The sequence below is a fragment of the Triticum aestivum genome, chromosome 3A (assembly GCF_018294505.1).
Source record: "Triticum aestivum cultivar Chinese Spring chromosome 3A, IWGSC CS RefSeq v2.1, whole genome shotgun sequence".
NCBI classification, from domain to species: Eukaryota; Viridiplantae; Streptophyta; class Magnoliopsida; order Poales; family Poaceae; genus Triticum; species Triticum aestivum.
In genome coordinates this window covers 624,457,891-624,481,324 of record NC_057800.1, presented here as the reverse complement: position 1 = coordinate 624,481,324, position 23,434 = coordinate 624,457,891, and the positions used below count along the sequence as shown (strand labels likewise).

At 48.6% G+C, this 23,434-nt stretch overlaps 1 protein-coding gene and 1 long non-coding RNA gene across 2 annotated transcripts; one reads left to right on the top strand and one right to left on the bottom strand.

Annotated features, from left to right (window-relative positions):
• Positions 1–485: 485 nt before the first annotated feature.
• LOC123062689 (reticuline oxidase) lies at positions 486–2,273 on the top strand. Its single transcript, XM_044486325.1, has one exon. It carries the CDS (start codon positions 578–580, stop codon positions 2,183–2,185), a length of 1,608 nt encoding a protein of 535 aa, XP_044342260.1. The 5' UTR covers positions 486–577; the 3' UTR covers positions 2,186–2,273.
• A 282-nt stretch (positions 2,274–2,555) lies between these two features.
• On the bottom strand, positions 2,556–3,550 carry LOC123062690 (uncharacterized). Its single transcript, XR_006429828.1, has 2 exons — positions 3,223–3,550; positions 2,556–3,093 (listed from the first exon to the last, which is right to left on the bottom strand). It is a non-coding gene; the product is annotated as an uncharacterized lncRNA (long non-coding RNA).
• Positions 3,551–23,434: the final 19,884 nt, after the last annotated feature.

Sequence of the window (23,434 nt, the reverse complement as noted above, 5' to 3'; positions counted from 1 at the left end):
GCTTTTTTTCTTTCTTTTTGCGGGGTATCACAGTGATACGTTATTAGTCTATATATATTACTATTTTTATAATGAGTAGTAATATATGTGTGATATCTATGAAAGTCTTCATTTATTTAGGATGTAGACTTATTTTAAGTTGGATGTATTATGCTTGGGTAATATATTATATCATGTTATCATAAATATTTGTCTTCTCATTAATTATTTGTCACTTAACCAAATTTTTATCTTAAGGTATGTTGCGTTACTAGCTAAGTTGCCGTCAACCTTAGGCAATCTTGTTTCCTAACCATGTGTCTTTATGCAGAAGTAACAAATTTCGAGTAGACAACCGCTAGATAGCTTGACGACAGTTCAAAGGCCTCTTTTATTAGAAGTCAGGATACGTCTCTCTCATCGATCGTGTCAATAAGACAAGGAGGCTGTTTCACGTGCGTATGTACGGCACACGGTGGATTAATTGCCAAACTTCCATGGAAACCATCTACAGGACTACAACCATTTTCAATCCAGACACAAACCAGCCGCATATATTCGCACATCGACGAGCATCTCTCGATCTCACCGAACGACAATGCATTCCGTCGCAGCTCTCCTCCAGCTGTTTTGCCTCCTCTTGTCACTTCATCAGAGCCCATGCTCCGGTGCAGCGGCCACGCCGGGCAACTTCTCCGCCTGCCTCGTCTCCAACGGCGTCACCAACTTCTCCCTGCCCACGTCTCCGAGCTACGCCGGGCTGCTCAACTCCTCCATCTTCAACCTCCGGTTCAATCTCCCGAGCGTCCCCGGGCCTGCCGCCGTTGTCCTGCCGGAGTCGAGGGATGAACTGAGGCGAGCCATCCTGTGCGCGCGCGCCAGCTCGCTGGCGATCCGCGTGCGCAGCGGCGGGCACAGCTACGAGGGGCTGTCCTACACCACTGAGAACCACGTGCCGTTCGTGGTGATCGACCTCGCGAACCTGAACCGCGTGCGGGTCGAGCCGGGCTCGGCCACGGCCTGGGCCGAGTCGGGAGCGACGGTGGGCGAGCTGTACTACGCCGTGGGGCAATCGAGCCAGTCCCTGGCGTTCCCCGCCGGGTCGGAGTCGACCACTGGTCTAGGGGGGCAGGTCTCCGGCGGCGGGTTCGGGCTTCTGTCCCGGAAGTTTGCGCTCGCCGCCGACAACGTGCTGGACGCGGCTCTCATCACTCCGGACGGCAGGGTCCTTGACCGGAGTTCTATGGGCGACGACGTGTTCTGGACGATCCGAGGCGGCGGAGGCGGGAGCTGGGGTGTGGTGTACGCTTGGAAGCTCCGGCTCGTTCCGGTCCCTCGCAACGTCACCGCGTTCACCGTCGGCCGGACCGGTCCGGTCGAACTCATTGCCGGGTTGCTTCACAGGTGGCAGTATGTCGGGCCCAATCTACCGGACGAGTTTTATCTCTCCGTGTATGCTCCTACCGGGTCGACGGACGGCAACGTCTCCATCTCCTTTACCGGTCAAGTGCTGGAGTCAAAAGAGCGCGCCTTGTCGGTTATCAGCCAGAGCTTTCCTGAGCTGGGTTTGACCGAGGTAGACCTCTCAGAAATGAGCTGGGTCGAGTCGACGGCCAAGTTCGCCGGTCTGAACACGGTGGAGGACCTGGCGAACCGGCGGCGCCAGCCAAAGCAGTACTCCAAGAGCAAGTCCGACTACGTGCAGGCACCGATCTCGAGGCACGACATGGTCGAGATCTTCCGGCACCTGTCGACCGGGCCGACGGGGTCCATCCAGCTCGACCCCTACGGCGGCGCCATGGCGCGGGTCGGGAGCGCCGAGACGCCGTTCCCCCACCGCGCCGGGAACCTGTACAGTATCCAGTACGGTGTGAACTGGGACCGGTCGGAGGTGGCCCGCGCGGAGGAGTTCATCGGATGGCTCAGGTCGTTCTACAAGTTCATGGCCCCCTTGGTGTCCAAGGATCCCCGCGCTGCCTACGTGAACTACCTCGACCTCGACCTGGGCGTGAACAACTGGACGCGCGCTGCCGGTGGGTCGTCCGCTCAGGCGGTTTCTCGTGCGAGGTCGTCGTGGGGGGAGGCGTACTTCGGAGAGAACTTCGACCGGCTGGTTCGTGCTAAGACGGTGGTCGATCCTGGCAACGTGTTCAACAACGCGCAGAGCATCCCTCCCTTGAACATTAGAGCTGAGGGGCAGACATGATGCTTGCCGAATAACACATTTGGCCGTGAGGAGATATGTGTACGTAGTAATGAATAAAATAGGGCACTACTAGGCCCAACTTTGAGCCGGTCGTACCAGCATCGTTCGATAAAATAACGTGTAGCCGTACGACTCCCTCATCTTCTTTCGTCAGGCTTCTTCTTTTACAAAAAAAAAGTTCCATCGTGCCTCCATGGATGAGCTATGCGCCCAGCCTTGAAGCACCGCCCGGCGCACTCGCCTGTTGCTGCCCTCCCCGCCGGTCGCCGGTCGCCGTCGTCATTGCCGGCCGCCGGTCGCCGTGTTGCTGGCAGTTATCGTCATGGTGAAAGCAAAAAATATAGCTGGATCCAACAAAAACAGAACATGGTGAAAGCAAAAATTGGAGCTGTTTTCAGTTAAAAAAAGATGATGATTACAGAACAAATTGCTAGATTCAGCTTTCAGTGATAATAGCGCTCGGGTGGCTAGTTGTAGCATCTCTGCGTCTCCCGCCCGCCGGGGTCAGAGTGCCAAGCAGCAAAAATTGGAAGCAGCAAAATTTTTCTCCGCGGGTCAAAGTAGAGTGGTCAGTTGAAGCAAAATCAGAAATGCTTCCGGCACAAACAAACTTAGGTCCCAGCAAAAAACGACATGAGCATTTAAGAGCTGTGCAATAGTTGAAGCAAAAAATTATCTCGGTTCCAGTAAAAAAATACATCGGTTCCAGCAAAAGCATAATTGGTTCGGCAAAACGAGAACACATCCACAAAAAATGGCCTCCCCTCTTGCAGCTCCACTAGTAGCCGGTCGCAGCTCCGACGTGCACGCTTGCAGCTCCCGACATCGAATGGCGTTGGATGCAACACTCTTCACCGCTGGATGTAGCTTCCTCCGGCGAGGCATCGACCTTGTAGCATGTACAACAGCTGGTTGTAGCAAATCAGGGCACCGGTTCCAGCAAAAAACAAAGATGTTCATAATAATCGAATGGGGATGGTAGCAAAAAATGAAAAGGGTTGTAGCAAAATAAAAAGATGGATCTAGCAAAAAAATACCTGGTTCTAGCAAATCCCCTCGGTTCCAGCACGAACTCGCCGCCCCCGTGGCCGGTTGCAGCTTGGCCATGGCGACTGGCACACCCTGGCTTTGGCGGCCATGGAGAGGGCGCACATCCAGCTCCTGGCGGAGGCGGACAAGGAGACGAGTGCGCCCGTGGCTGTGAGCGGCCATGGAGAGGGGGTGCATCCCGCGCCATCGATGCACACGAGGCGCATCGAGTCGCCGGCGGCCATGGTGACGAGCTCGCCACATTGGCGGCGACCACCAGAAACGAGTAGTTGGAGAGATAAAGAAGATAAGATGAATGAGAGAAAGCAACCACAGCGAGATCTTATCTGTTCCCCACCGTCGCGCGTGTGTGCGTGGGGCCCATGCCAAGTGTGCCAGCAAGGTGGGCCAGCAAGGACGCGTGGAGAAGCCTTGCACGGGCTGCGTCGTGCGTGGTCTGTTCGATTGGGTTTAATCGAACAGTCAGCGTGAGTCCGACGTAATCTTCCGTTGGCGTGCCGCTCACTAACGTTTCCCAATAAAATAAGACCAGATTTGGTTACCTTTGTCACAATAACTGATATAGTGTTTTCAAATATAGGTAAGTCTATAAAAGATGTGTGTCTAGATGTGACATAATTATGTCACATCTAAGTATGACATCAACGGCACTTTATCCTAGCACAAGCCCATCCTTCTTTTTTGTTTGTTTGCTTGTTAGTTTTTTTGTAAACAATTATATTTTGCCTGGCACATATACGAGATCGAGCAGTACGTGTGTGTGGCTGCCTCGCTCGCGCCCCTGCTCACGATTAACAACACGCGTTGTGTGCCGCATTTTATTTTATTTTTTGCATGCTACGCATTGTATCGCCGCTGCTTCACTTCATGCACGCATTTTGTTAAAGCCCAAAACAAAAAAATCGGCCCGCCTCACATCTGCCTGGGTGGCTGGCTTATACATACATCTGATCGCTACCCCTGACCGCTAGCTTTTTTCCTGGAAAAATAATCTGGTCGGTAGCTTCGAGTAGTAGTACTAACATTGAGCTAGTTTTTAAGTATGCACAATCAACATTTCTTTAATATGCACTGAACATTTTCTTAGTATATGCTGAACTTTCTAATATACGGTGACTTTTTTTATAATATACACTAAACTATTCTAAAACACGTACTAAACAATTGACTGTGTATTCAAAAAATCTTTGGAAAAAATATTCTTGATATTCAAAATTTGTTTGCAAATTCAAAACAAGTTCGTCCCTTAAAAAACATGTTCACAAATTTCCAAAATAATATGGATTTGAAAGTTGTTCATAATTTTGAAAAAGGTTTAGGAATTTTTAAAAAGATAAGGAAAAAAAGCAAACAAAATGAATTAGAAAACTATAGTCCCACTTGCGAGTCGCGGGTGGACTTGCAACTAGGATGAAATACAAAATATGAGCCTAGTTGTGAGTCGAGGATGGAGTTGCGACTAGGATAACTACACTACGATGTCAGCTACGAGTCGAGGGTGGGCTTACAACTTAGATGAAAACAAACATGCAAGTTGTGAGTGAGATGGTGCAGTTGCAACTGGGACAACAACAAAACTATGGGCCCTGTTGCAAGTCACCCTTGACTTGCAACAGGGACAATTACAAAAGTACAAGCCTTGCGAGCCAATAGTGGACTTGCAACCGGGATAAAACAAACTATGGACCTACTTGCGAGTCAACGGTGGACATGCAACTAGGAAAACTACACAAACTAAGATACCCCCTTAGTTGCGGATCGAAGGTAGACTTGCAACTAGGGCGCCAATAAAAAAAAAGAGATGACCCCCTAGTTGCGGGTCCAAGGTAGACTTGCAACTGGGGCGCCAATAAAAAAACACACCCCTAGTTGTGTCGCGAGGGTTGACATGCCACTAGGGCTCCTATAAAAAACAAAAACAGGCAACCCCCTAGTTGCGAGTCGAAGGTAGATTTGCAACTGATATGCCAATAAAAAAACAAAAATAAACGCCCCCTAGTTGCGGGTCGAAGGTAGACTTGCAACTGGGGCGCCAATAAAAAACAAAAAACACACGACCCCCTAGTTGCGGCTCGAAGGTAGACTTGCAACCGGGGTACCAATAAATAAAAAATAGACGCCCGCCCAAGTTGTGTCGCGAGGGTTGACATGCAACTCGGGCTCCTACAAAAAAACGAACGACACACCCCTAGTTGCGGGTCGAAGGTAGACTTGCAACTGGGGCGCCAATAAAAAAACAAAAACAGATGACCCCCTAGTTGCGGTTAGAAGGTAGACTTGCAACTGTGGTGCCAGTAATAAACAAAAACACCCCCCCAGTTGCGGGTCGAATGTAGACTTGCAACTTGGGCGCTAATAAAAACGGACGTCTGCCCTAGTTGCGTCGCGAGGGCTGACATGCAACTGGGGCTCGTAAAAAAAACAGACGACCCCACTAGTTGCGAGGCGAGGGTAGACATGCAACTAGGGCTCCTACAAAAAAAAGCAAAACAGACGCTTGTCCTAGTTGCAGGGTGAGGGTAGGCATGCAACTGGAGCTCGTATAAGAAAATCAAAAACGGACGCCCCCTAGTGGCGGGTCGAAGGTAGATTTGCAACTCAGGCACCAATAAAAAACAAAACAGACCCCCCTAGTTGTGCCCCGAGGGTTGACATGCAACTGGGGCTCCTACAAAAAAAATCAAAATGGACGACTACCCCCCTAGTTGTGGGTTGAAGGTAGACTTGCAACTGGGGCGTCAATAAAAAACAAAACATACGCCCCCTAGTTGCGTCGCGAGGGTTGACATGCAACTATGGCTACTACAAAAAATGGACGACCCCACTAGTTGCGAGGAGAGGGTAGACATGCAACTGGGGCTCCTACAAAAAAATCAAAACGGACGCCCGCCCTAGTTGCAGGGCGAGGGTAGACATGCTACTGGGGCTCCTATAAAAAAAGCAAAAACGGACCGCCCCCTTGGTGGCGGGTCGAAGGTAGACTTGCAACTAGGGCGCCCATAAAAAACAATACACTCGCCCCCTAGTTGTGTCGCGAGGGTTGACATGCAACTGGGGCTCCTACAAAAAAAAATCAAAATGGACGACAACCCCCCCTAGTTGCGGGTTAAAGGTAGACTTGCAACTCGGGCGCCAATAAAAAACAAAACAGACACCCCCAGTTGCATCGCGAGGATTGACATGCAACTGGGGCTATTATAAAAAAGAAAAATGGACGACACCCCCCTAGTTGCGGGTCGAACGTAGACTTACAACTGGGCGCCATTAAAAAAACAATAACAGATGACCCCCTAGTTGCTGGTCGAAGGTAGACTTGCAACTGGGCGCCAATAAGAAAACAAAAACAACCCCTCTTTGTTGCGGGTCAAAGGTAGACGTGCAATTGGGGCGCCAATAACAAAATAAACGTCCGCCATAGTTGTGTCGTGAGGGTTGACAAGCAACCAGGGCTCCTGCAAAAAAAGGATTACCCCACTAGTTGTGTGGCGAGGGTAGACATGCAACTGAGGCTCCTTAAAAAAAAGAAAAACGGACGACCCCACTAGTTGTGGGGCGAGGGTAGACATGCATCTGGGGCTCTAATAAAAAATAAATCAAAACGGAGGCCCTCCCTAGCGGCGTGTCGAAGGTTGACTTGTAACTGGGACGCCAATAAAAAACCAAAACAGAAATTCCCTTAGTTGCGTCACGAGGGTTGACATGCAACTGGGGCTCCTACAAAAAAAAATCAAAATGAACGACAACCCCCCCCCCCCCCGCGCGACCTATTTGCAGGTTGAAGGTTCACATGCAACTGGGACTCCTACAAAAAACATGCGAGTGGGACTCCTCTAAAAAAACAAAACGGACAACACTCCCCCTAGTTGTGGGTCGAAGGTAGACTTGCAACTGGGATGCCAATAAAAAACAAAAAACACACAACGCCCCTAGTTGCGAGTCGAAGGACTTGCAACTGGGACAATAATAAATAAAATAACAGACGTCCGCCCTAGTTGCGTCGTGAGGGTTGACATGCAACTGGGGATCCAAAAAAAGGACGACCCCACTAGTCGCGAGGCGAGGGTAGACATGCAACTGGGGCTCCTAAAAAACAAACGCCCCCTAGTTGCGTCGTGAGGGTTGACATGGAACTAGGGCTCCAATAAAAAGCAAAACGGACGACACCCCCCTAGTTGCGGGTTGAAGGTAGATTTGCAACTGGGGCGCCAATTAAAAACAGACGCCTCCCCTAGTTGCATTGTGAGGGTTGAACTGCAACTGGGGCTCCTAAAAAACAGATGACCCCATTAGTTGCGAGGCGAGGGTGGACATGCAACTGGGACGCCTATAAAAAACAAAACAGACGCCCCACTAGTTGTGTCGCGACGGTTAACATGCAACTACGGCTCCTACAAAAAAAGCAAAACAGACGACACCCCCTAGTTGCGGGTCGAAGGTAGACTTTTAACTGGGGCGTCGATAAAAAAACAAAAACAAACGACCCCGAAGTTGTGGGTCGAAGGTAGACTTGCAACTAGGGCGCCAATAAAAAACAAAACAGACACCCCCCTAGTTGCGGGTCGAAGGTAGATGTGCAACTGGGGCACCAATAAAAAAACAAAAACAGACCCCCCCCCCTTTTGTGGGATGTGTCATCACGTGGTGTGTTGCATTCAACCTGAGTCTTTGCCTCTAGTTGCTAGACGAAGCCTAGACATCCCTTTTTTGACGGTGTTCAAGCTTGTAGCAACCCTACCTGGCACTTTATGTATTGACAAAAAAGTAGAAAAAACAAAAAAACACGAGTAAAAATGTATCTATTTTTAAAAAATGCCTCATGTGTGATATACAAAAATAATCAAAAATAAAAAAAATGACCCAAAAACAAAACAGATGACCAGCAATCGGCGCGGCCGAAAAAAATAAAGCACGAAACAAGTGTGGCCTAAACAAATAAAAAAGCCCGCAAAAGTGCCGCGGCCCAAAAACAAAACATGTACAGCCAGCAACAGACGCGGTCCAAAACAACAACAAAAGAAAGCCCACCCCACAACAGGGGAGCATTGCGAGCGAGCGATGCCGGATGCTATGATCGTTGTACCTGGGTGAAAAAAAAAACAGTTAGATGTGACATCCTTAAAAAACATCTAGATGTGAATTAGTCATTCTGATAAAAAAAACTCACGTAACATTGTGCCTCAATAGTGGTTGTGTCTAAAGCAGTAAGTTTTGCTTTTACAGGGGCGTGTTTGGTTGCCGTGTGCAATAGTGCCTGCATCGCATACACTTCTCTACTCAGCCTGATTATCCAAATGCAGCCTCAAATGCACCATATGCATGTTGTTTGGTTGCCTGCATGCCCTCTTACCTGCATGGGCTGAACCACATTGCCTGGTATTTGTTTGCCTGCATGTTAGTCCACAAACTCAATGCATGGTGTTTGGTTGTATGCAAGGCCTGATGTGTGGTAACCTCTTTGGCTAGTTGGTGAGGTTACCACCACACTTCGACAGCACACATTATAAGCACAACAGAGTATAAACAGGGCATCAACTAGCATAATTCAGATATAAGCAGTACCACAGATGTAACAGTTCAACTCATAAACCATCAACTAGCATAATTTGATAGTACGCTCGAAAGAGGTGGCCCAACCCTACTCCTTGGCGGCGAAGGCGTCGTCGTGCTTCCCGCACTTGTTGACGACCTCAATGCCATCGTCGTCGAAGATGATGACCTTGAGGGTGTCGAGAGTGAGGAGCTTGAATGTCACCATGTAGCCGATCTTGATCTGATGAATGGCTGTGTAGGTGGCCCAACCCTGATCCAGGGTCACCCTGCCGACTGTCACCATCTAGCAGCAGCCGGTGTTGTTCCCGAGCTTGAACTCCGTCGGCACCGCGACGAAGTGCTTGGTGAAGTCAAGGGCAATGGGGATGCACTCAAGCTTCTGTGCAAGGACGACCTTGCAGAAGTGGGTTGGGCCATCCTCCTGATGGTAGTGGCCGTAGTTACGGCGCTTGTTGCTGGGGGGGCTCCTCCATGCCCTCGTCGTCGCCACCCTCAGGCGTCTTCGGGTCTTCCTCGGTGGTGGGCGACAGCTCAACCTCGTCGGGCATTGGGTGAAGGGGCTGCTTGCCCTTGTTGTCAACGACCGGGAGCACCTCCGTGCCCATATCATTGTTATCCTCGAGTCATGGAGTCAGGCATTGCATAGAGTTCATGGCTAATTCAAGAGCTTGTAGTTAAAACGGCATGACTGTCACTCTTCTCCTCCTCTCCATCCCCCCTATATTTACTCACCCTACCCACCACTATTTACCCACCCCTTCTCTTCTTTCACTGTCAACCTTCCTCATCCCCATCGCCATGAGCTCTAGCTCCAGCTCCAACGCCAACCCCTTCCCTTGGGGTATTGGCTGGAGGGCCTTCTTCGTTGGGTGGACGGTGTTGGAAATATGCCCTAGAGGCAATAATAAAAGGATTATTATTATATTTCCTTGTTCATGATAATTGTCTTTTATTCATGCTATAATTGTGTTATCCAAAAATCATAAATACATGTGTGAATACATAGACACCAACATGTCCCTAGTAAGCCTCTAGTTGACTAGCTCGTTGATCAATAGATAGTCATGGTTTCCTGACTATGGACATTGGATGTCATTGATAATGAGATCACATCATTAGGAGAATGATGTGATGGACAAGACCCAATCCTAAACTTAGCACAAGATCGTATAGTTCGTTTGCTAGAGTTTTTCCAATGTCAAGTATCTTTTCCTTAGAACATGAGATCGTGTAACTCCCGGATGCTGTAGGAGTGCTTTGGATGTACCAAACGTCACAACGTTACTGGGTGACTATAAAGGTATACTACGGGTATCTCCGAAAGTGTCTATTAGGTTGACACGGATCAAGACTGGGATTTGTCACTCCGTATTACGGAGAGGTATCTCTGGGCCCACTCGGTAATGCATCATCATAATGAGCTCAAAGTGACCAAGTGTCTGGTCACAGGATCATGCATTACGGTACAAGTAAAGTGACTTGCCGGTAACGAGATTGAACGAGGTATTGGGATACTGACGATCGAATCTTGGGCAAGTAACGTACCGATCGACAAAGGTAATTGTATACGGGGTTGCTTGAATCCTCGACATCGTGGTTCATCCGATGAGATCATCAAGGAGCATGTGGGATCCAACATGGGTATCCAGATCCCGCTGTTGGTTATTGACCGGAGAGCCATCTCGGTCATGTCTACATGTCTCCCGAACCCATAGGGTCTACACACTTAAGGTTCAGTGACGCTAGGGTTGTAGAGATATAATATGCAGTAACCCGAAAGTTGTTCGGAGTCCCGGATGAGATCCCAGACGTCACTAGGAGTTCCGGAATGGTCCGGAGGTGAAGAATTATATATAGGAAGTGCAGTTTCGGCCATCGGGAGAGTTTCGGGGGTCACCGGTATTGTACCGGGACCACCGGAAGGGTCCCGGGGGTCCACCGGGTGGGGCCACCCATCCCGGAGGGCCCCATGGGCCAAAGTGGGGAGGGGAACCAGCCCATAGTGGGCTGGTGCGCCCCCCTTGGCCCACCCCATGCGCCTAGGGTTGGGAACCCTAGGGTGGGGGGTGCCCCACCTGGCTTGGGGGGCACTCCACCCCTTGGCCGCCGCCCCCCTAGGAAATCCCATCTCCTAGGTCTGGCGCACCCCCTAGGGGGCCTATATAAAGGGAAGGGGGGGAGGGGGCAGCCGCACCCTTGAGTCTTGGCGCCTCCCTCTCCCCTGCTACACCTCTCCCTCTCGTAGTAGAACGGCGAAGCCCTGCTGCGGTGACCCCTGCATCCACCACCACGCCGTCGTGCTGCTGGATATTCATCAACCTCTCCTCCCCCCCTTGCTGGATCAAGAAGGAGGAGACGTCATGCTGACCGTACGTGTGTTGAACACGGAGGTGCCGTCCGTTCGGCGCTAGGATCTCCGGTGATTTGGATCACATCGAGTACGACTTCCTCATCCCCGTTCTTTGAACGCTTCCACGCGTGATCTACAAAGGTATGTAGATGCAATCCGATCACTCGTTGCTAGATGAACTCATAGATGGATCTTGGTGAAACCGTAGGAAATTTTTTGTTTTCTGCAACGTTCCCCAACAGTGGCATCATGAGCCAGGTTTATGCATAGTTCTCTTTGCACGAGTAGAACACAATTTGTTGTGGGCGTAGATGTTGTCAACTTTCTTGCCGCTACTAGTCTTATTTTGCTTCAGCAGTATTGTGGGATGAAGTGGCCCGGACCAACCTTACACGTACGCTTACGTGAGACCGGTTCCACCGACTGACATGCACTAGTTGCATAAGGTGGCTGGCGGGTGTCTGTCTCTCCCACTTTAGTTGGAGCGGATTCGATGAAAAGGGTCCTTATGAAGGGTAAATAGAAGTTGACAAATCTTGTTGCGGCTTTCACATAGGTAAGAAAACGTTCTTGCTAGAACCCTATTGCAGCCACGTAAAACTTGCAACAACAATTAGAGGACATCTAACTTGTTTTTGCAGCAAGTGTTTTGTGATGTGATATGGCCAAAGTTGTGATGAATGATGAATGATATATATGTGATATATGAGATGTTCATGCTATTGTAATAGGAATCACGACTTGCATGTCGATGAGTATGACAACCGGTAGGAGCCATAGGAGTTGTCTTTATTTTTTTGTATGACCTGCGTGTCATTTAGAAACGCCATGTAAATTACTTTACTTTATTGCTAAACGTGTTAGCCATAGTAGTAGAAGTAATAGTTGGCGAGCAACTTCATGGAGACACGATGATGGAGATCATGATGATGGAGACCATGGTGTCATGCCGGTGACAAGATGATCATGGAGCCCCAAGATGGAGATCAAAGGAGCTATGTGATATTGGCCATATCATGTCACTATTATTATTTGATTGCATGTGATGTTTATCATGTTTTTGCATCTTGTTTACTTAGAACGACGGTAGTAAATAAGATGATCCCTCATAATAATTTCAAGAAAGTGTTCCCCCTAATTGTGCACCGTTGCGACAGTTCGTTGTTTTGAAGCACCACGTGATGATCGGGTGTAATAGATTCCAACGTTCACATACAACGGGTGTAAGACAGATTTACACATGCAAACACTTAGGTTGACTTGACGAGCCTAGCATGTACAGACATGGCCTCGGAACACAGAAGACCGAAAGGTCGAGCATGAGTCGTATAGAAGATACGATCAACATGAAGATGTTCACCGATGTTGACTAGTCCGTCTCACGTGATGATCGGACACGGCCTAGTTAACTCGGATCATGTTATACTTAGATGACTGGAGGGATGTCTATCTAAGTGGGAGTTCATTGAATAATTTGATTTAGATGAACTTAATTATCATGAACTTAGTCTAAAATCTTTACAACATGTATTGTAGATCAAATGGCCAACGTTGTCCTCAACTTCAACGCGTTCCTAGAGAAAACCAAGCTGAAAGACGATGGCAGCAACTATACGGACTGGGATCCTCATAGGTACCAAGAAAGATTATGTCCTACAAGCACCGCTAGGTGAAGCACCTGTTCTCCCTGCAGAACAAGACGTTATGAACACTTGGCAGACACGTACCGATGATTACTCCCTCGTTCAGTGCAGCATGCTTTACAGCTTAGAACCAGGGCTCCAAAAGCGTTTTGAGAGACACGGAGCATATGAGATGTTCGAAGAGCTGAAAATGGTTTTTCAAGCTCATGCCCGGGTCGAGAGATATGAAGTCTCCGACAAGTTCTTCAGCTCTAAGATGGAGGAAAATAGTTCTGTCAGTGAGAACATACTCACTATGTCAGGGTTACATAACCGCTTGACTCAGCTGGGAGTTAATCTCCCGGATGATGCGGTCATTGACAAAATCCTTCAGTCGCTTCCACCGAGCTACAAGAGCTTTGTGATGAACTTCAATATGCAGGGGATGGAAAAGACCATTCCTGAAGTATTTGCAATGCTAAAATCAGCAGAGGTAGAAGTCAAAAAGGAACATCAAGTGTTGATGGTGAATAAAACCACTAAGTTCAAGAAAGGCAAGGGTAAGAAAAACTTCAAGAAGGACGGCAAGGGAGTTGCCGCGCCCGGCAAGCAAGCTGCCGGGAAGAAGCCAAAGAATGGACCCAAGCCCGAGACTGAGTGCTTTTATTGCAAGGAAAGTGGTCACTGGAAGCGGAACTGCCCCAAATACTTAGCGGACAAGAAGGCCGGCAAAACGAAAGGTATATGTGATATACATGTAATTGATGTGTACCTTACCAGTACTCGTAGTAGCTCCTGGGTATTTGATACCGGTGCAGTTGCTCACATTTGTAACTCAAAGCAGGAGCTGCGGAATAAGCGGAGACTGGCGAAGGACAAGGTGACGATGCGCGTCGGGAATGGTTCCAAGGTCGATGTGATCGCCGTCGGCATGCTACCTCTACATTTACCTACGGGATTAGTTTTGAACCTCAATAATTGTTATTTAGTGCCAAGTTTGAGCATGAACATTGTATCAGGATCTCGTTTAATACGAGATGGCTACTCATTTAAATCCGAGAATAATGGTTGTTCTATTTATATGAGAGATATGTTTTATGGTCATGCTCCGATGGTGAATGGTTTATTCTTAATGAATCTCGAGCGTAATGCTACACATATTCATAGTGTGAGTACCAAAAGATGTAAGGTTGATAATGATAGTCCCACATACTTGTGGCACTGCCGCCTTGGTCACATAGGTGTTAAACGCATGAAGAAGCTCCATGCAGATGGACTTTTAGAGTCTCTTGATTACGAATCATTTGACACATGCGAACCATGCCTCATGGGTAAAATGACCAAGACTCTGTTCTCAGGAACAATGGAGCGAGCAACCAACTTATTGGAAATCATACATACTGATGTGTGCGGCCCAATGAGTGTTGAGGCTCGCGGTGGTTATCGTTATGTTCTCACCCTCACTGATGACTTGAGTAGATATGGGTATGTCTACTTAATGAAACACAAGTCTGAGACCTTTGAAAGGTTCAAGGAATTTCAGAGTGAGGTTGAGAATCAACGTGACAGGAAAATCAAGTTCCTGCGATCAGATCGTGGAGGAGAATACTTGAGTCACGAATTTTGCACACACTTAAGAAAATGTGGAATAGTTTCACAACTCACACCGCCTGGAACACCTCAGCGTAATGGTGTGTCCGAACGTCGTAATCGCACTCTATTAGATGTGGTGCGATCTATGATGTCTCTTACCGATTTACTGCTATCTTTTTGGGGCTATGCTTTAGAGACTGCCGCATTCACTTTAAATAGGGCTCCGTCAAAATCCGTTGAGACGACACCGTATGAGTTATGGTTTGGGAAGAAACCTAAGCTGTCGTTTCTAAAAGTTTGGGGATGCGATGCTTATGTCAAGAAACTTCAACCTGAAAAGCTCAAACCCAAGTCGGAAAAATGCGTCTTCATAGGATACCCTAAAGAAACTATTGGGTATACCTTCTACCTCAGATCCGAAGGCAAGATCTTTGTTGCCAAGAATGGATCCTTTCTAGAGAAGGAGTTTCTCTCGAAAGAAGTAAGTGGGAGGAAAGTAGAACTTGATGAAGTATTACCTCTTGAACCGGAAAATGGCGCAACTCAAGAAAATGTTCCTGAGGTGCGTGCACCGACTAGAGAGGAAGTTGATGATGATGATCATGAAACTTCAGATCAAGTTGCTACTGAACTTCGTAGGTCCACAAGGACACGTTCCGCACCAGAGTGGTACGGCAACCCTGTCTTGGAAATCATGTTGTTAGACAACGGTGAACCTTCGAACTATGAAGAAGTGATGGTGGGCCCGGATTTCGACAAATGGCTGGAAGCCATGAAATCCGAGATAGGATCCATGTATGAAAACGAAGTATGGACTTTGACTGACTTGCCCGTTGAGCGGCGAGCCATAGAAAATAAATGGATCTTTAAGGAGAAGACATACGCGGATGGTAATGTGACCATCTATAAAGCTCGGCTTGTCACTAAGGGTTATCGACAAGTTCAAGGGGTTGACTACGATGAGACTTTCTCACTGGTAGCGAAGCTGAAGTCCTTCCGAATCATGTTAGCAATTGCCGCATTCTATGATTATGAGATATGGCAAATGGACGTCAAAACGGCATTTCTTAATGGTTTCCTTAAGGAAGAATTGTATATGATGCATCCGGAAGGTTTTTTTGATCCTAAGAATGCTGACAAGGTGTGCAAGCTCCAACGCTCGATTTATGGGCTGGTGCAAGCATCTCGGAGTTGGAACATTCCCTTTGATGAGATGATCAAAGCGTTTGGGTTTATGCAGACTTATGGAGAAGCCTGCGTTTACAAGAAAGTGAGTGGGAGCTCTATAGCATTTCTCATATTATATGTAGATGACATACTTTTGATGGGAAATGATATAGAGCTTTTGGACAACATTAAGGCCTACTTGAATAAGAGTTTTTCAATGAAGGACCTTGGAGAAGCTGCTTATATATCAGGCATCAAGATCTATAGAGATAGATCAAGACGCCTCATAGGCCTTTCACAAAGCACATACCTTGATAAGATATTGAAGAAGTTCAATATGGATCAGTCTAAGAAGGGGTTCTTGCCTGTGTTGCAAGGTGTGAAATTGAGCTCAGCTCAATGTCCGACCACGGCAGAAGATATAGAAGAGATGAGTGTCATCCCCTATGCCTCAGCCATAGGTTCTATTATGTATGCCATGCTGTGTACCAGACCTGATGTAAACCTTGCCGTAAGTTTGGTAGGTAGGTACCAAAGTAATCCCGGCAAGGAACACTGGACAGCGGTCAAGAATATCCTGAAGTACCTGAAAAGGACTATGGAAATGTTTCTCGTTTATGGAGATGACGAAGAGCTCGTCGTAAAGGGTTACGTCAATGCTAGCTTCGACATGGATCTGGATGACTCTAAGTCACAAACCGGATACGTGTATATTTTGAATGGTGGGGCAGTAAGCTGGTGCAGTTGCAAGCAGAGCGTCGTGGCGGGATCTACATGTGAGCGGAGTACATGGCAGCCTCGGAGGCAGCGCATGAAGCAATTTGGGTGAAGGAGTTCATCACCGACCTAGGAGTCATACCCAATGCGTCGGGGCTGATCAAACTCTTCTGTGACAACACTGGAGCTATTGCACTTGCCAAGGAGCCCAGGTTTCACAAGAAGACAAGGCACATCAAGCGTCGCTTCAACTCCATTCGTGAAAATGTTCAAGATGGAGACATAGATATTTGTAAAGTACATACGGACCTGAATGTAGCAGATCCGTTGACTAAACCTCTCCCTAGAGCAAAACATGATCAACACCAGAATTCCATGGGTGTTCGATTCATCACAATGTAACTAGATTATTGACTCTAGTGCAAGTGGGAGACTGTTGGAAATATGCCCTAGAGGCAATAATAAAAGGATTATTATTATATTTCCTTGTTCATGATAATTGTCTTTTATTCATGCTAGAATTGTGTTATCCGAAAATCGTAATACATGTGTGAATACATAGACACCAACATGTCCCTAGTAAGCCTCTAGTTGACTAGCTCGTTGATCAATACATAGTCATGGTTTCCTGACTATGGACATTGGATGTCATTGATAACGAGATCACATCATTAGGAGAATGATGTGATGGACAAGACCCAATCCTAAACTTAGCACAAGATCGTATAGTTCGTTTGCTAGAGTTTTGCCAATGTCAAGTATCTTTTCCTTACACCATGAGATCGTGTAACTCCCAGATGCCGTAGGAGTGCTTTGGGTGTACCAAACGTCACAACGTAACTGGGTGACTATAAAGGTATACTACGGGTATCTCCGAAAGTGTCTGTTGGGTTGACACGGATCAAGACTGGGATTTGTCACTCCGTATAACGGAGAGGTATCTCTGGGCCCACTCGGTAATGCATCATCATAATGAGCTCAAAGTGACCAAGTGTCTGGTCACGGGATCATGCATTACGGTACGAGTAAAGTGACTTGCCGGTAACGAGATTGAACAAGGTATTGGGATACCGACGATTGAATCTCGGGCATGTAACGTACCGATCGACAAAGGGAATTGTATACGGGGTTGCTTGAATCCTCGACATTGTGGTTCATCCGATGAGATTATCGAGGAGCATGTGGTAGCCAACATGGGTATCCAGATCCCGCTGTTGGTTATTGACCGGAGAGCCATCTCGATCATGTCTACATGTCTCCCGAACCCGTAGGGTCTACAAACTTAAGGTTCGGCGACGCTATGGTTGTAGAGATATAATATGCAGTAACCAGAAAGTTGTTTGGAGTCCCGGATGAGATCCCGGACGTCACGAGGAGTTCCGAAATGGTCCGGAGGTGAAGAATTATATATAGGAAGTGCAGTTTCGGCCATCGGGAGAGTTTCGGGGGTCACCGGTATTGTACCGGGACCACCGGGTGGGGCCACCCATCCCGGAGGGCCCCATGGGCCAAAGTGGGGAGGGGAACCAGCCCATAGTGGGCTGGTGCGCCCCCCTTGGCCCACCCCATGCGCCTAGGGTTGGGAACCCTAGGGTGGGGGGCGCCCCACCTGGCTTGGGGGGCACTCCACCCCTTGGTCGCCGCCCCCCCCCCTTGGAGATCCCATCTCCTAGGGCCGGCGCACCCCCTAGGGGGCCTATATAAAGGGAAGGGGGAGGGGGCAGCATCACCCTAGAGTCTTGGCGCCTCCCTCTCCCCTGCTACACCTTTCCCTCTCGTAGTAGAATGACGAAGCCCTGCTGCGGTGACCCCTGCATCCACCACCACGCCGTCGTGCTGCTGGATCTTCATCAACCTCTCCTCCCCCCCTTGCTGGATCAAGAAGGAGGAGACTTCACGCTGATCGTACGTGTGTTGAACACGGAGGTGCCGTCCGTTCGGCGCTAGGATCTCCGGTGATTTGGATCACGTCGAGTACGACTTCCTCATCCCCGTTCTTTGAACGCTTCCGCGCGTGATCTACAAAGGTATGTAGATGCAATACGATAACTCATTGCTAGATGAACTCATAGATGGATCTTGGTGAAACCATAGGATTTTTTTTTCTGCAACGTTCCCCAACAGACGGCTGGTGACCGGACCAAGTTCGAGAACACCATGGAGGTGTGCTCGAAGTTCGGCTCCATGGCGGACATGCAGAACAAATCTTATGCCGTGGTCATGAAGGCCACTAAAGAAGAGTTGTAGACGTTGATTCCTGACCTAGCGAAGGGCGCGATGGTAGTTGACATCATTCGTTGGGCCATGAATCAGGCCGTCTCCGACGACCCTAAACAGAGGAAGAAGTGGTGCAAGTACAAGACCTACTGGGCTCGTAATGACCGCTGTGCCGTAGTGTACTAGGAGACGGCTATCGCGCCGCCGGCGGTCATCGGCGGGGAGCCTAAGGAGGAGGAAGAAGAGGCGGTGCACATGCCAGCTAGGGCGCCGGAGCCAGTCCGTCCTACCTGGCAGATCGACCTCGACTCCGCCGAGGACAACGAGGACGACCCGCTGGTCCGCACGGCGATGAAGAAGTAGACGAAGGCCAGCGGCTCGACCAGCCGCTCCGCACGCTGGTGACGGCCGCCGTGGTTAGCCGGTGTCCGTTGTGTACCCCCTTTCCCCCTATTCCCCTATCCCCCAATCCCGAAATCTACCTTATGCATTCCGATCTTGCATGTATGAACTCGTATGAACTGCTATGAACTAGTATGAACTACCCCTATGCTTATCTACCTCTATTCCCCATTCCCCTTCACCGTGGATCAAACCTATCGCCGTGGATCGAATCTAGTGTGCATGTCGAAGAGAGAGAAGTGCTTACCGCCATTGATGGAGTCCGGTGGTCTTCTTCCTCTGCTCCGATCCGCCGCCGCTGGTGATGGAGTCCGGTGGTTTTCTTCCTCTGCTCCGATCTGCCGCCGCCGGTGAGAGTTGGGAGAGTGGGGAAGCGTGGGGAGAGGGAGCGGTGATGGGCAGTGAGGCTAATAACTATCGGTGCTTCGGGAAGCCACGCGGCTTCTCGACGGTGGCCGCGCGTGTGCAGCCGCGTCCGCCCACGTGCACCGCTCGGGCCTGGCCCTGGAGGAACTGCCGATTCATGTGTTCTCAGTGAGGCAGGCCCAGAGCTGCTTTAAACATCATGCTATGCAGGCCCAATAGTAAAACTAGGCAACCAAACAGCCCACACGCATCTCGCCCGGGCCTGGTTGGGCTCGATGCGGGCAACCAAACACGCCCTAGTTGACCTCGTTAATACGGCATGTTTGCGCCACCTTCATGACACAGCACCACTTCCATGAGTACATACATAACCACTTTTTTAGGGGTAAATGCACAACCACTTGTGGCCTAGAGTACATCAACATCGGAGATCTAGGACGCGTTTGGTTGCTCGCATTTGGGCCAACAAGGCCCGCGCGGGACGAAAATGAGTTGTTTGGTTGTCTTGGCTGCACCCGCGTCTCGGTCCGCACGGAACTTAAAGCGATCCCGGGCCAGGCCCACGAGCTACTGCCGAATCAGCAGTTTCTCCACAGTCAGGCTGAGCGCGAGCACCGTGGCTCTTTGCTGCATGCCTCGGGAAGCGCGGGAGACAGACGTGATGTCTCATAACCCCCCTCTTTTTCATGTCACCGCACACTACCTTCCACACCACGCTTCCTCACTCTCCTCTCATCGCTCGTTGCTCTCCTCACCTCCGATGAGTCGACCGCCGCCGCGCCGTCCGCTTACCCCCATTAGCGTCGGCAACAACCGCATCCACGAGTGACGGGTTGCCGACTTGGCGAACTCCAGAGTCGATCTCATGGGGGCTTTGCATGCGCCATCTCCTCTCTGCTCCAGGCTGCCTCGTTCATTCAATGCGATGTCGGCCGCTTCCGCTCCTCCACATTTATCGGACCTCGTGTTCCTGGGTTCCGTGACGCCGTCAGAGGGGGGCCGCTGCTGCCGGAGGGGAGGTCCCTATGGGTGATTTTTTTACCCCATCCGAGGGTTTTCTCCAGGCAGCGAGGCAAGCCCGTGGACGACGGCGCCCTCCTCCTCGCCCGTGCGCGTGGACACGAGCACCGGGCCAATACTAACGGCCATCGGCATTGGTGGCTCCTCCTCCTCTTTGCCCGCCATCTTCTTCCCGCCGGGGTTTTCTCCCCGGTAGGCGTACGCTCGAGCGCCACCCACTCCAGTAAGAATCAAATCTCCCCTCTGCTCGTGGATTTGTAGAGTAGGGTTTTCATCATTAGCATGCCAATGAATCGATTTGATTTGATTCAATTCAATTCCAATTGAATCTAATCGATTGGATTTGGTCCCTTCTTGTGCGGTACTGTTCATAGCTAGTGTAGTGTTCATGCTTGTTCTGTGTTTGATGTGCATGCTTAGTAGTGTTCATAGGCATGCACGATTGGTGTGTGTTTAATGCTCATGATGTACAATGTGTTCATGGGCATGTTATCTAGATTGGTGTGTACAACAATGTGTTCATGATGCTAGTCATATTGGTGTTGTCTTTGATGTTCCTGCTAAGTGTTCATGTGCATGTTATCTAGATTGGTGTGTGTTTCATGTTCATGCTTAGGGTTCATGGGCACAATAGCAATATTTGTGTTGTCTTTGATGTTCCTACTTAGGGTTCTAGATGCTAGTTAGCTAGATAGGTGTTCATGATGCTTGTTCTGTGTTTGATGTTCATGCTTAGGGTTCATTGGCATGCTAGCTAGATTGTCGCTAGAATGGGCATGCTATGTTGCATGAATTTGTTACATGCATGGTTTTTATGGTAGGTAGGACCAATGTGTTTGCTACTTTAACTACTAGTCCAAATGTAGCATGCTGCCAATGTTGGGAAACGTAGCATGCAATTTAAAAAAAATTCCTACGCTTACACAAGATCTATTTAGGAGATGCATAGCAACGAGAGGGGTAGAGTGTGTCCATGCACCCTCATAGACCGAAAGCGGAAGTGTTTGACAACGCGGTTGATGTAGCTGAACTTCTTCTCGTTCTGACCGATCAAGCACCGAACGTACGACACCTCCGAGTTCTGCATACATTCAGCTCGATGACGGCCCTTGAACTCTTGATCCAGCAAAGTGTCGAGGGACAGTTTCGTCAGCACGATGGCGCGGTGACGGTGACGGTGAAGTGATCCGCGCAGTGCTTCGCCTAAGCACAATGGCAATATGACCGGAGGCGTAAACTGTGGAGGGGGCGCTGCACACGGCTAACAATTAGGAGGGGAGGAGAGGCAGCCAAGGTGCCCCCCCCACACACACATATATATATATAGGTTGGAGGGGAGGAGAGGCAGCCAAGGGGGCGCCCCAAGTAGGAGGAATCCTACTTGGGGTCCTCCCAATTCGGCCTCCCCCTTTCCATGTATGCATGAAGGGGAAGGAAAGAGGGGGGTGAGGGAAGGAAGTGGGAATCCTAATCCACACTTTCCTTGCCCTTCCCCTCTTTCCTTCTTCTCCTCCTATAGCCTTATAGGGCGCACCAGCCCCTTGTGGGCTGGGGTGTTCCTTCACAAGGCCCATATGGCCCATAGGATTGCCGGGGGTACCCGAAACACCTTCCGGTGACCCGACAAGTACCCGATACCCTCCGGAACACTTCAGGTGTCTGAATACCATCATCCTATATATCAATCTTTACCTCTCAACCATTTCGAGACTCCTCGTCATGTCTGTGATCTCTTCCGGGACTTCAAACAACATTCGATCACCAAATCACATAACTCATATAATACCAAATCATCAACGAACGTTAAGCGTGCTGACCCTATGGGTTCGAGAACTATGTATACATGACTGAGACACCTCTCCGGTCAATAACCAATAGTGGAACCTGGATGCTCATATTGGCTCCTACATATTCTATGAAGATATATATCAGTCGAACCGTTATGACAACATACGTAATTCCCTTTGTCCATCAGTATATTACTTGACCGAGATTCGATCGTCGGTATCTTCAAACCTAGTTCAATCTCATTACCCGCAAGTCTCTTTACTCGTTTCGTAATACATCACCTCGTGAATAACTCCTTAGCCATTTTCTTGCAAGCTTATGATGTGTATTATCGAGAGGGCCCAGAGATACCTCTTTGATACTCGGAGTGACAAATCCTATTCTCGATCAATGCCAACCCAACAAACACCTTCGGGGATACCTATAGAGCATCTTTATAATCACCCAGTTATGTTGTGATGTTTTATAGAACACAAGGCATTCCTCCGGTATCCATTAGTTGCATAATCTCATAGTCCAAGGAATATGTATTTGACATGAAGAAAGCAATAGCAATAAAACTGAATGGTCATAATGCTAAGCTAACATATGGGTCTTGTCCATCACATCATTCTCCTAATGATGTGATCCCGTTCATCAAATGACAACACATGTCTATGGTTAGGAAACCTAACCATCTTTGATTAATGAGCTAGTCTAGTAGAGGCTTTCTACGGACACGGTGTTTTGTCTATGTATCCACACATGTATCAAATTTCCGGTTAATAAAATTCTAGCATGAATAATAAACATTTATCATGATATAAGGAAATATAAAATAACAACTTTATATTTGCCTCTAGGGCATATTTCCTTCGGTCTCTCACTTGCACTAGAGTCAATTATCTAGTTCACATCGCCATGTGATTTAACACCAATAGCTCACATCTTTATGTGATTGACACCCATAGTTCACACCGCCATGTGACCAACACTCAAATGGTTTACTACAGTCAATAATCTAGTTCACATCGCTATGTGATTAACACCCAAAGAGTACTAAGGTGTGATCATGTTTTGCTTGTGAGAGAAGTTTAGTCAACGGGTCTGTCGCATTCAGATTCGCATGTATATTGCAAATTTCTATGTCCATAATACTCTGCATAGAGCTACTCTAGCTAATTGCTCCTACTTTCAATATGTATCCAGATTGAGACTCCAAGTCATCTGGATCAGTGTTTAAAGCTTGCATCGACATAACCTTTTACGACGAACTCTTTATCACCTCCATAACCGAGAAACTTTTCCTTGGTCCTTTTAGGTACCTAAGGATAATTTTGACCGCTGTCCAGTGATCCACTCCCGGATCACTATTGTATCCCCTTGCCAAACTCATGGCAAGGCACATAGCAGGTTTGGTACACATCA